General features: G+C 42.1%; 1 protein-coding gene across 1 annotated transcript; it reads left to right on the plus strand.

The window, feature by feature from the left end:
• The first annotated feature begins 201 nt into the window (after positions 1–201).
• LOC102701069 lies at positions 202–4,773 on the plus strand. The gene is made up of 8 exons (XM_040521589.1): positions 202–651; positions 1,064–1,132; positions 1,223–1,346; positions 1,807–2,003; positions 2,094–2,338; positions 2,422–3,211; positions 3,299–3,397; positions 4,291–4,773. The coding sequence occupies exons 1-8, from the start codon at positions 202–204 to the stop codon at positions 4,357–4,359; spliced, it is 2,043 nt and encodes a 680-aa protein (XP_040377523.1). The 3' UTR covers positions 4,360–4,773.
• Positions 4,774–14,244: the final 9,471 nt, after the last annotated feature.

The raw sequence follows: 14,244 nt of genomic DNA on the forward strand, positions 1-14,244 counted from the left end.
TCCTTCCCATCTAGTCTCACCACCCCTACCCTTTGCCTTCCTCCACCTCTCTGCCATAGCGTACCGAGGAGGGGGCCGTGGCGAGCAGCAGCAGTCGCAGTACTAGTCTGGGCGCGGCGACCCTGCAGGCCGGTTGCTCCACTGCCGGGGTAGGAGGCGGCCGAATCGTCTTGCCGTCCTTGCGGACGCTGCCGGCCGGGGATGACGGCGTGGCGTCCGGGGCCTCCACGGCACGAGGCCCCGCTGGTCGTCTACAGAGCAAACACGGCGACGCCGACACACCAGGGGGAGACGAACCTGCTCGGTGCAGTCGTGTACCGAGCACTCTCCCCGGAGCCGGCTCCGTACAAGACGGTGCAGGTCGCAACCCTGGCTGCCGCGCCGGCGCCGTCCACCACGGCACTATCGAAGGAGTTCGAGCACAAGATCATCTTCGTGCCGGATACCAAGCCGGCTCTACCCGCTGCAGCCTCGAGCTCGCCATCTGGTGAGGCGGTAGCGGAGTCGTACGTGGGGCTGGCGCTGGCGTTCTCGAAGGAGATTGCACACCAGGCTAGGCGGAGCTACGGGCCGAGCAGGAACGGGGTGATGATAGGGGAGAACGGCCACTTCGTCGTCAACGTTGCTTTCGACAACAAGCTCTTCTGCCATGTACATGAGCTCTCCCTTCTTCCTCCTCTTCCTCCTCTATCTGTACGTGTTGCCGCTGCCTAGTAGCACTGATCAGATCCGCTACTTAGGAATGTGATGTCCAGGTGTAAAATGATCAGATCTGCTACAATCACCCCCATTGACATACTTATCAAACCTTTTTTGTTTCAGGCTGTCTTAAAATAATAAACTGGTTAATATTATTGTATTTCTTATTTTCTCATAAAGTCTTATTTGATATGTATGTGAATTTCACGAAGATACAAACCGTAGTACTCAGCCAACATAATTTACTTGCAGATGTAAATTTGAGTTGTATTTAAAAGGGATGCACTAATATTATATGTTTCAGATTATTCTAGAAATATTTCTTAATATTGTTACATTTTGGTCTATGTTTTTATTTTTCTAGAAATTTACTAATGGAGGTGCTTTGGATGAATGGCTTTGTCTGATTCAGAAGCGCTATGCCACTGGAATGGTAAGTCCTGCAAAGTTTTTAAAGCACTCAAACAATTATAAGTGTTGCAAATGACTTTGATATCAACCCTGATCAGTTGTTGACTTCCAGTCAACATCTCTTAACAGCATACAGAATGCTCTGAGGGATGCTCACGGGGCGACACATTACTGTGTTGTTCATGATAAGAATCGTTTTGATACTGATGATCACTGTTCCTGTACCGTGCCTGTGGGTGAGTTTTCTTTTTGTTGCACCTTTGTTTCTTCTCTCATCCGTATTAGTTTTCTTAATGCTTCATATACATCTTCCTATGAGCAAGGAAAAGGTTACTCCAAAGTTTTTCGCAATGGTTTAACTTTTAGAAAAGATAACCTTTGTTAGCATGTTTTTTTCAACAAGGTACAATCCCTCACCATATTTTGAAATTAGGTCTTTGTTTATTGTAATACACCTCAAATCGTCAAGTGGTCTGTATTTTCAGTGAACTGAAGTACTGCCGTATAATTGTTATGCACCATTATAATCATGACGTGATCTGTTCCATGGCATTTGTCTATGAAATCTGTGGCATTCATGGCTGTATTTTTTCTTGTAATACACCTAATACTACCATGCTAATCTTTGTACTGTTTTATTTCTTTGTTTCTTCATATTCACTAAACTAATTGGTTGAATCTTTCTACCATGATGAGGTTTTTCTTGTAATACACCTAATACTACCATGATGAGGTTTTCCAACACCGTACGGCGGCTTACAAGAGGTATATATATGGGTAAAACCCTAGAATCCGTCGAAGTCCCCTCATCATCGAACATTGAAATTGCTGTGGAACTGGATAGCTTGCAACTTGGCTCAACCCCTAGGGCCACTGAATTGGTCAAATTTCAGGTATACCTCGTTCTGAATCCATTACATTTACAGCATTCGCAAACAACTTGCATTTGACCCTCAAATGGTTTTCTGCGTTGTTATATGTAGGTCGGTTTCGTAATGAACAGACAAACTATAATGGTTGACACAGAAAATGAGGACTCAGTTTCATCTGTAATTCAACAGGCAATGCTAAAGACAAGCTATTGGCCAAAGGATGTGTATTACACATCCTCTATGGGTATTCTGGACTTAAGAAAGACAATGAAGGAATCGCACCTAAGCAAAGGTTCACTTATATTTGTGAATATCAGAAACCGAGGGGGTGGAGAGCCTCCTGCTGATTGCGAGTGGTGTGTATTCCTTTCTTCAGAGCATATATTAGGATTTTGTGTGTGCCATATTGACTTTTTTCTGTGTGTTTGTGTGACTACAGGATTTTGGAAAGACTGCTAAAAACTGATAAAGTTCCACTACTGGATCATATCCGTAGTGTGAAGGGGCATGATCCATGGATTAAATGGTTTGAAATGATCAAATTACCTAGATCTCTGGTAATACCAGGAGAGTGGGGAGGGGTTCTTTTGCATGATGAAGCCTCCAAACTTGCAAGGATGTTGACCCTTTGTCTTGAAAGGTGTCATGCTTCCGGACATTGTTTTGGAGGATTTAGTATAAGTGATGTTTATTATCTCGTGTCCTATGGAATAATTGAGATTAATGCCCCCTGGATAAACTTCTCAAGTGATAGTTACATTGATGACTGGTTATCAGTAAAGGAGATCATTGATAATCACTATAGATACGCTCACCAGGCCACATATAAGCAAGAATATCCGCTGTACCTGGAGAGCTATGTAGGAAGGATATCGTGTCTTAGAAGAGAAGATCCATTGACTGGACGTTCTTGGAGGAACAGGGCTGTGCTTTTTCAAAACATTTGTTTTGAGTCATCAGAGAAGAGAGTTGAAATCATAGAGGGACTCGTTGGTTTTTTCCGGGAAAGGCATTCATCAGACAGAAATATGATTGTTGATGTGTTGGACAATTGTGCTGTGTGGAAATCAGAAGTGAGACAAGTGCCTCTTATGAGATCAGCCTTGGAATTTGCTGTACTGAATGATCTAAATGACTGGGTTCCTGCTAATCAATATTTTGAGATGTGTGGATATTCATATATCTATTTTTGCCGGTGCTTCTTTGTTCATTATACGAAGCCAGGAAAGGTATATGAAGTTCCTTATTCTTCTCATAAATTCTCAAACAATAGATTTGTAGGCATGTAGTGTAAAATTTGTATCTATTTTTTTTAGATCGACAGAAAGGAACTGGATACTGCTATAGGTATACGCCTGCCGTATCACCTCACAAGCGCTCAACAAAGACTATTGGTGGATTATGAGTTGGAACAGGTAAAGGCATCATCTCGTTCAAGCGCTTCTACAAAGTTCAGTGTGCACCATATATTTGGACATGGTTCTATCGGGAGCGATCTTCCTGCCCCGGAGAAAAAAGGGAAAAAAAGGAAACGGTCTTTGGCATGACAAGGTATCGTGTTTTTTCAAGATGACCAAATTGCGCTGGCACAAATTTGCTTTGTTGTGTTCTAAGTTTTTGCATGAAAGTTGTATTGTTAAAAGAGGGGATGGTAAAGATTTTTTTGATTGTGAGGGGGCAACCTTTTAGGAATCTAAAATTTGTATTGTTATATACATTGACCTGCAGTTATGGTTGATAACAAGATTCGTTAGGCTTCACCTATCTTTTTAATATGAACCTAAATTGTGATAGAAATGTCCATATCTGTGCACTGTCTTGGTGAGTTTTTTTTTTCTCTGCATATTTGTTTTTTGCATTAATTTTTGTGATAGAAATGTCCATGTTTGTTACTCACCATGAGCAAACAAAAGCATAAAGTTTTTCAGCAAATGGTTTAGATATGAATCAGAAAAGATAGACTTGTTCGCATATTGTTCTTCATAAAATAGAAAATATCATGTTCTGAAATTGGGTTTTTGTTTAGTGTGATGCATCTTGGTCATGCATGCCTTCTACTTTTACAGTGATCATTAACCACTTTCATTTGTTTATTATACACTATCACTGCTATGATGCTATCATGTTATATTGTTATATGTTCTTCATGCTTGTTTTGCAAATCCTCTTCTTTAATCTTCTATCATTTTTCTTGTGATTCCACCGTGTTACCGAAATATTCTCTTTCCCCTGCTTTTCCCCTTCATACTACAATAAATGACTAAGTTGTTAGATTGTTGCCGCTGATGTGGTGCTCTCTTGCTTTCAGGTGCAGTCAAACCGACCTGCTATGCGCATCTTGCTGTGGAGGTGCGTCGCTTCCATTGGAATCAGATAGTTCCCCTGGCAGCAAGCTCAAGCTGTGGAGGTGTGTGAACATCCCAAAGATCAATCAGGGGAACGCCAAGGACATCATACATACATAATTACCAGAACTTGCCATGCTGGCGATCGAGGAGAACCGGAGAGATGTGGCTGATGAAAATTCTGATGTTTTTTTTTAAAAAAAAATTGGTTGATGACTTGACTTCTTGATTTTGAGCTGGTTGCTTGTAGTTTCTGCTGCTCGTAGTAGCCAGACTGTGACTTGAGCTTTTGTGGTCCTTGTTCTTCAAACAATGCAACTATGCAAGCAATTTAAATTCCTAGGGCCAATTGCATATATGCCACTGACTTAGAAGCGGTATTGTAGATTTGCCATTATAAAACATGTAACCGCATGTTTGCCATCAAAAACGATGAGAGCACAGGATACCTGCCATTGGATTGACAGATTAGATTAACACCGTAGAAGGTGGTCAAGAAGCCTGAACCATTCCTACAACATAAGCAAAAACAGAGGAATCTTTCAGTAGATCAAGGAGAATTGGTTCACAAACCATATCTGAATGCATGCAAAATTAACATATCTGAATATGTGCACTATATGCAAAATTAACCATTCCTACCGCTGCCCTTTGCTGCCACCACCCGTGGGGATTAGGGTTCTTGAAGGGAGATAGATCGTGAGATGCAAGGTGAAATGTTTTCTCCTTTTCATGAATTATTTTTATTCTTGAATTGCACTATATCAAACGGCAGTGGCAAACAGAAGCAACGGGGACCAAAACCAGTGGCAAATTTGTCATATCTATTTTTTTTAATGGCTATTCCGATTTAGGGGGTGAAACCGGCGGTAAATTTGCAAATTTCTCTAGTTTTATTATTTGGTCCATGTGCTTTATATGATCCTAGCACAATATCCATGCTTTGCCATCGGAATAAAAAACATTCCATATAAAATCCATTAAAATACATGGCATATACATGTGTCATGTATAGATAATTTAATGGACGGTCGGGTTCCATAAAAATATTTTAAATATTATTTGATGTAATTGACTATGTACCAGGAGAACACAATAGACTGACAAAAATAGAAATAATCCATATTTCTAAGTAGCTAAAAATACTATCTGTATGCACGTGCGTAGCAACGAGTGATTTTTATCTATACTATTATAAAAAACGGTAACGATTTTGATATGCTTTTTGTCCATTGGTCCCATGGGCCAAGAAGGCCGCGCGTGGGCCTCCAACAGCCCACACACCACACCACTTCCTGCCCGTCCCCTCCGGTGAAAAAGTCTAATGTGCGCGCGGTCACTAGCAACCCTTACGTATACCCTATATATATATACACACACACACACAACACATTTCAGACATATAAAATTTATATAGGTAAATTTTATACATATAATATATATATATATATATATATATATATATATATATGTCTAGTTGCAACTCACGGGTTGCTCCGTGAGTCGAGGTCTAAAAATATATCAAATCACCTCTAAATTTCGATTTATATGGCTCACTAGATTTTTCATATCAAAATTTTGTAGCACGCCAAAAATTTCTATTTTTTGAGATTTTTAAGTATTTTTTGAGATTTTATATATATAGAGAGACGGGGGTACACGTACGTACGGAGAGATGGGAAGTGATCACGCGGGAGGGGGTCTAGCGACCGCGGACACATTAGAACCCCCTCCGGTCGCCTCGCACCACTCCCCGCTGGCGCATTTAACTTTTTACGGCTTTATAACAGATTTATCACTAGAATTATAGATTCAACACGTCATAAACACTTAGTGGTAAATCTGTTTTAACCTATCGTAACAGTGGCAAGAAGTTAAATTTCTCCTCCCCGCCCGTCTCTTGCCGCCAACGCAAACTCCCCTCCCCTCCGGTCGTCTCACACCACACCACTCCCCGCCCGTCGCCTCAGTATCCCCTCTGGACGCCTCGCCCCGCACCACTCCATGCCCGCCTCCCGCCGTCGCGGCGAGCTCCCATTTATTGGTTGATTTATCGGTTAGCCGATATTTAGGAAAGGATATAACCACCGTAATCATATCCGTAATCTATCTCTAACTCTAAAATTCGTAACCCTCATGGGCCGTAACTGCGATCGGTGGTTACGGGTCAGAATCGGATTAGGAAAAGCCCCCGAGACTCACCAGTGCTATATAAAAGAAGGAGAGCCCACGGGGATGCTCGTGTCGCTTATTCTCGCAACCAGAAATTCGAAATCAATCTCTCCCGATCAGAGACGCGCTGGAAGGGTTTCGTGCGGCAATTCCAAGGCAGTGTCGTTGGAGACCCGAAGGTCGGAGATTCAGAACAGATCATCGGCGATCTAATCTCGCCGGAGACGAAGGAGAGAAGACGGAATTGAAGGAAAGAAAAGAAGGGAATCAGATGGCTTCATCTGCAGGTTTATTTAGTTTTCCGCATTTGAATTAATCGGTGATCTTGTATTGATTAGGGTTTAAATTCTTAATCTATTGTTTATGATTGAATTAAATTATCTAACATTGTGGTATCAGAGCTTTCCTACTCGTACTTGGTCCCATATAATCAATTTTCGTCCTAATTGATTGTTGCAATCGGATTAGGGTTTGAGTTTATGACACTGGTTGTTTAACATACAGTGTAATTGATTCGAATTCCAATCCGAGAAATCAACTAAACCCTAGATCGAAAACCTCAAAATTCATTCACTAAAATCAATTCGATTCGATTGAATTTATTGAATCGAAGAATTTACCGGAGTGGAAGTAGTAATCGTCGTCGTCGTCGTGTGGACCTTGGTCACTGCACGGTGTCGTCGTCGTCGTGTGGACCTTGGCCTCGCCGCCGTGCAGGCTTCACCCCGCGCGTGCGCGCGCGCGGTCATCGCCGCCGCCGTGCGGGCTTCGGCCTATGCGCGCGCGCTGCTGCCTCCGCACTCCTCCTCTGGCCGCGCCGGCCATGCCACGCGCGCCGCCACTGTCGTCGGGCCTCGGCGCCGACGGGAAACGGCCGGCTTGGGCGCTGCCGCCTTCGGGCGCGAGCACCCCCCAAGACGGCGGGCGACGGGCCGCGCCCTTTGGCGCGCGCCCTCCCCGCCGGACCGCCGCGCCGCCGCCATCCAGCGCCTGGGCGCTCGCCGCCCGCCGTCGGAGAAGAGGAGAGGAGAGGGAGGAGTCTGAAAGGGGCTAGGGTTAGGTTTTCAGCCACTGGGTGGGTTAGCCTCGCCGCGCCGAATCTCGGCCGTCCGATTCGATCGGACGGCCACGGGCTGATTGCCCTCACTCCTGGGCCGCCGCCGCTTGTGGGCCGACTAGGCCGCATGGGTCGGTGCCCCTACGCGCGTGGGCGCTGCCTAATGGGCCGACCTCTTGTAGGTCGGCCCGGTAATTGGATGGGCCAAAAATTTAATTTAATTTTGTTTAAATTATTTTTAAATTTCAGAAATCAATTTATATCTTGTTTGGGCTGTTTAAAATTGCTAAAAAAATTGATAAAATATATTTTATTGCTCAGAAAATTATTTCTAGTCAAATGGAACCAACGGGAAGTTTGCTAGAAAGAATTTATGATGTGAAGTTATTTATTGACCAATGTTATTTATAATTTCACGTAAATTTAAATTTGATTATTTCTCCCTTGATTATTTCTGCCCAACGGTGATATAATTAAGGATTTATTTCATTATTTTCTAAGTCTTTTCTGTCCAACGGTGACTAGATTAGGAGAAGCATTATATATAATATTTTTTTATTTTGATCAAATGTTTTATATTATAAATTGTCATCTGCAGCTTTGTCACAACTTAAGAGGATTGAGCCATTTGATGGGGCTAATTATGCTGAGTAGAAAAACAACATGCTCCTGAATTTGGGGCTGTTGGAAAATGATCTTGCACTCAGAGAGGATCCACCTGTGGAACCGAAATTGGCTGATTACATGGATGAGAATGATGAGGAATACATCAATCTCAAGTGGGCTTACGATGAAAAGTGGTCCGCTTGGGAGAAATCAAACAGAGTGTCCCTAATGTACATCAAGAGCAACATCTCTCCGTCCATTATAGGGGGGATTGCTGACTCTGACAATGTTAAGACATACCTGGCCAACATTGAATCAAACTACAAGGCGTGTACCAAAACTTATGCCAGTACTCTTATCATGAAAATGGGATCTTCTGTCTACGATGGAAAGAAAGGCATCCGACAACACATCATAAAAATGTCACACATGGCTCATCAACTAAAGACGATGGACATGGAAATTTCGGAAGCCTATCTTGTCCATTTCAACCTGAACTCACTAAACTCTGATTATGATCCGTTCAAAATTCATTACAATACTCAAAGAGAAAAGTGGACCATTTTAGAGCTTATCTCCCACGCAGTGGAAGAGGAAGAGCGTCAAAAGGCCAAATGGCAGAAACATATTGACTAGCTCAATCTCGTCAACTCTAAGGAAAAGAGAAAGTTCCATCAAGGAGAAGCCTCTGGATCAAAGAAAAAGGGCAATCCATCTCACCCTACGAAACAAGGAGGGAGTAAGGTTGCTCAATCAACTGCTCAACCTTCAGCTGGACCAAAATTCAAGAGTCCTCACTGCACTTTCTGTGACAGTGATGGACATTGGCACACAGACTGCTCCCGCTTCAAAGAGTGGTTGGCCCGTAAAGGTATAAATGAAATTAATGAAATTTCCAACGTTAATGAATCCATATATGTTGAGTTTTCCCGAAATTCTTGGTGGGTTGACTCAGGTGCCACTGTGCACGTTACTAATTTATTACAGGCATTGAATGACGTCCAGACGCTAAGAAAGGAGGAGCACACCCTAAGAGTAGCTGATGGAGCGGAGATTGAAGTGGAGGCTGTTGGAGACCTCGCACTCAAGCTTCCAAGTGGTTACAATTTAATACTTAATAATGTCTTAGTTGCTTATTCCGTTAAAAGGAATCTTATTTCAGTTAGAGTCCTAGCAGAGTCAGGATATGACTGTTATTTTTCCAAGAGAACTTGTTACATTATGCATCTAAATAAAGTAATTGGCCTTGCCTTCGTGCGAGACAAACTCTACTTGCTCTCTTTGGATCATACTGTGATGAATGTCATAAATGTCTGCAATGATAAAAATGAGACTTCATCGAAATTGTGGCACTGTCGCTTAGGCCACATTTCTAGGGGGAGAATCGAACGTCTCATTAAAGAAGAATTATTACTCCCCTTAGATTTTTCTGACGTTGATCATTGCATAGATTGCGTTAAAGGAAAATTTGCTAAATCAATTAAGAAAGGAGCCACTAGGAGCACGAGTCCACTAGAAATAATTCACACTGATATTTGTGGACCGTTCCCAGTGACATCTGTAGATGGTTTTGATTTATTCATCATATTTACAGATGATTACTCCCGTTATGGATATATTTACCCCATAAGCGATCGTTCCGAATCTCTCGAAAAATTCAAAATATTCAAAGCAGAAGTTGAAAACTAGCACAACGCGAAAATTAAAATAGTGAGATCGGACCGTGGTGGTGAATACTATGGGAAACATGCTCCATTTGGGCAAAGTCCTGGTTCATTTGCTCAATATCTTCAGATTCATTGGATTATTGCTCAATATCCCATGCCTGGGGAGCTTCAACAAAATGGAGTGGCAGAAAGACGCAACCGCACACTCATGGAGATGGTGCGGAGCATGCTTAGTCACTCTAACTTATCAAATAAATTATGGATTGAGGCATTAAAAACGGCTGCACACATACTAAACAGAGTTCCAAGCAAGTCGGTGCCGAAAACTCCGTATGAATTATGGACCAGAAGAAAACCGACATTGAATTATTTGAAAGTGTGGGGCTGCCGTGCAGAAGCTAAATTATTCAACCCCCAATTAAAGAAATTAGACCCCAAGACTATGAGCTGCCATTTTATCGGTTACCCGTTGCATTCTAAGGGATATCGATTTTACTGTCCAGACCACGTCACTAAATTTGTAGAAACCAGACACGCTGTCTTCTTGGAAAATTATGAAACGGGGAGTTCACAGGAAAGGGAAATTAATCTTGAGGAAATTCGGGTGTGTTTCTTCTCCTCCGGAAATCCAAGAGAATAATGTCCCCATTTTTCATAATGTACCACAAACTGTAGTTCCCACTGTTGGCGCTACGGCTACTGTTGAGGAAAATATCGAAGCCCATAAAAATAATGAGCTCCAACAGAGTCCTGTGATACATAATGAAGAAGAAATTCCGCAACCTGATCCTGAACCGTCTGTGGTCAATAATGAAAATCAAGAATTAAGACGATCACAACGGAACAGGAGATCTGCCATCTCTGATTATTATGAAATTTACATGGGTGAAGATATTGGTAAGGTAGACGACCCCACCTCATTTAAAGAAGCCATAAGCAATCAAAATTCATCCAAGTGGATTCAAGCCATGGAAGATGAACTCAAATCAATGAGCCAAAATAAAATGTGGGATCTAGTAGAAATTCTTAAAGGAGTAAAAACAGTAGGCTGCAAATGGGTGTACAAAACTAAATTGGACTCCAAAGGAAATATCGAACGATTCAAAGCAAGACTTGTGGCGAAGGGTTTTTCGCAGAGAGAAGGAATTGATTACAACGAAACGTTTTCTCCTGTCTCTAAGAAAGACTCATTCAGAATTGTCATGGCGCTAGTGGCACATTATGATTTAGAACTCCATCAAATGGATATGAAAACGGCATTTCTAAATGGCGACTTAAATGAAAATGTTTACATGGCTCAACCAGAAGGTTTTGTTGTGGAAGGAAAGAGCCATATGGGATGCAAACTTAAGAAATCCATCTATGGACATAAACAGACGTCAAGACAATGGAACCTTAAGTTCGATGAAATTATCAAGAAATTCGGATTTAAGGAAAATAAGGTGGACAACTGCATTTATACCAGAATTAAAGGTGGGAAATTCATTATACTAGTACTCTATGTAGATGACATTTTATTAGCAAGCAGTGATAAGAATCTGCTGCGCGAAACCAAGGAATTTTTGTCATCGAAATTTGATATGAAAAATCTCGGTGATGCATCATACGTTTTGGGTATCAAGATTGACCGAGATAGGTCCAAAGGGGTGCTAGAATTATCTCAGAAATCATATATTTCCAGAATATTGGAAAGATATAATATGAGCAAATGCTCGACATCACCTGCTCCAATTATGAAAGGGGACAAATTTGGTTCATTCCAAAGTCCGAGAAATGAATTGGAAGAAAAAGAAATGACTAAGGTACCGTATGCTTCAGCTGTCGGAAGCTTAATGTATGCTCAAGTTTGTACACGACCAGACTTGGTGTTTGTAACCGGGATGCTTGGCAGATATCTGTCCAAACCAGGTATGGACCACTGGAAGACAGTAAAGAAAGTATTGTGTTATTTGCAAGGAACTAAACATTACATACTCACATATAGAAAATCTGATAAGTTTGAAGTTACAGGCTATTCGGATGCTAACTTCGCAGGGTGTCTACATACCAAGAAATCTACTTCTGGGTATATATTCACTCTTGCGGGGAGGGGGCATTTCATGGAAAAGTACTAAACAAACACTGACTGCATCGTCGACAATGCAGGCAAAATTTGTGGCATGTTATCACGCAACGGGGCAGGCTGTATAGCTTAAAAATTTTATCTCGGGATTACAAGTGGTTGACAGCATTGAAAGACCACTGGCCATATACTGCGATAATGAGGCCGCAGTTTTCTATACGAGTAACAACAAGTCAAGTGAAGCTACCAAACACATTGACATTAAATACCATGTTGTGAAAGATAGAGTACAGGATCAAACAATTAAAGTTGAATACATAAACACTAAATCAATGCTTGCGGATTCGTTAACCAAAGGCTTACCTCCCAATTTGTTCAAAGAACATGTGGCCAACATGGGATTGTGTAATGACCTTGAATATGATCCTGGAAACCAGGGCAATTAAGTTCAATCAACACCCGCTTAATTAATCAAGGGTTTATTTGTATGATATTGTGAACTGTAAGTCTTGTCGTCTCAATAACGCTAAATGTTGTTGTGACATATTGCTTTGGGGAGCTATATTATATGATGGACTCGTAATTAACCTTTAAATCAAGGGGAGAATGTTGGTTGATTTATCGGTTAGCCGATATTTAGGAAAGGATATAACCACCGTAATCCTATCCGTAATTTATCTCTAACTCTAAAATTCGTAACACTCATGGGTCGTAACTGCGATCGGTGGTTACAGATCAGAATCGGATTAGAAAAAGCCCCCGAGACCCACCAGTCCTATATAAAAGAAGAGCAGCCCACCGGGATGCTCGTGTCGCTTATTCTCGCAACCAGAAATTCGAAATCAATCTCTCCCGATCAGAGACGCGCTAGAAGGGTTTCGTGCGGCGATTCCAGGGCAGTACCGTTGGAGACCCGAAGGTTGGAGATTCAGAACAGATCATCGGCGATCTAATCTCACCGGAGACGAAGGAGAGAAGACGGAATTGAAGGAAAGAAAAGAAGGGAATCAAATGGCTTCATCTACAAGTTTATTTAGTTTTCCGCATTTGAATTAATCGGTGATCTTGTATTGATTAGGGTTTAAATTCGTAATCTATTGTTTATGATTGAATTAAATTATCTAACACCCTCCCCTCCGGTCGTCTCGCACCGCCCCACTCCCCGCCCGTCGCCTCGGCCTTCTCAGCCACCTGTACGCCAAGCCGAGTCGGCGAGCCCGCGGCAGCATTCGTGGGCACGCACTCGCTCAGCGTCGCCAGATCCAACAACTGCCGCGTCCGCTCGTCGGTGGGGCTCTGCAACCACTTTTGCCTCGCCAGGGCGCAGTGCTTCGTTGACCCCCTCGAGCTCCAGCACCGTAACGCCCGGCTCAACGGTCTCTCCGGCCGCCGGTAGCGTCCTCCTCCGGGCGCTGCTGCGTACTAATCTACTGAAGCTACAGGTCTACCACCATGACATCAAGCAACCTGAGCGCGCCTATGATTGGATAGATTTTGAGTATTGATTCCTCACAGCACAACATGATTAGTTGGTTTTGGACTTCAAGTCGGAGGATTGGGCAATGTTTTGAGTGTTGAGCCAGATTGTTTGTCTCGATTAGTTCCTACTTTACTACTTATACAGTTATATGTCATAGCGTTTTTAAATTGAGCAGTCATATATGTCATAGCGTTTTTAAATTGAGCGGTCAATGTTTTAGCTGTGCCCTTTGTGTCTGATGCGACTTTTACCTTTAGTTAAAATTTATTTTTGTAGCGCATCCGCGGTGTGCGAGCATGTTCTTGGCGTGTTTCCTGATCTGGGGTAAGCCTCTGGCAGTGTTCGCTGGAGCTCGTTAGTTTAGTCGATCGTGCTGCTCATCCTGTAGCTTTTCCCCTTTCCTCTATGAAAAAAAAAAACTCATAACCATATTTTGTGTTGTTAGCTTAGCTGCATATGGGATTTCTTTAGGAGAGTTTAGGTACAGCAACAATATATTTCCGTTTTTGTTTAGTTTTTACTTATTTCAATTGTGCGATTGAGGATTTCCTAGGTCTTTGTAGTCTTAATCTTGCTAAGGTTTCACAAGCATTCGTTGATTGAGTTTTTATATTCTTGATTTTGGTATACTAATTGCATTACTCTGGTTCTGGTATTCATTAGGAGTAGGGTATTGTTGAAGAGAAATGAGTCTATCTTCAATTAAATTACAATTTGATTTCTCAATATTGCATTTAATTTATTCCAATAGTTCAGCTGTGCTATAAGTATATAGTACATTTACTAATGCATCTACTTATATACCATACATATTTTGTCCGCAATTCATTTTTGTACATTTTCGTTTTGATCTATGGTCTTGCCAGGTTTTGG

The sequence above is a fragment of the Oryza brachyantha genome, chromosome 3 (genome assembly GCF_000231095.2).
Source record: "Oryza brachyantha chromosome 3, ObraRS2, whole genome shotgun sequence".
In the NCBI taxonomy this organism is placed as follows: domain Eukaryota; kingdom Viridiplantae; phylum Streptophyta; class Magnoliopsida; order Poales; family Poaceae; genus Oryza; species Oryza brachyantha.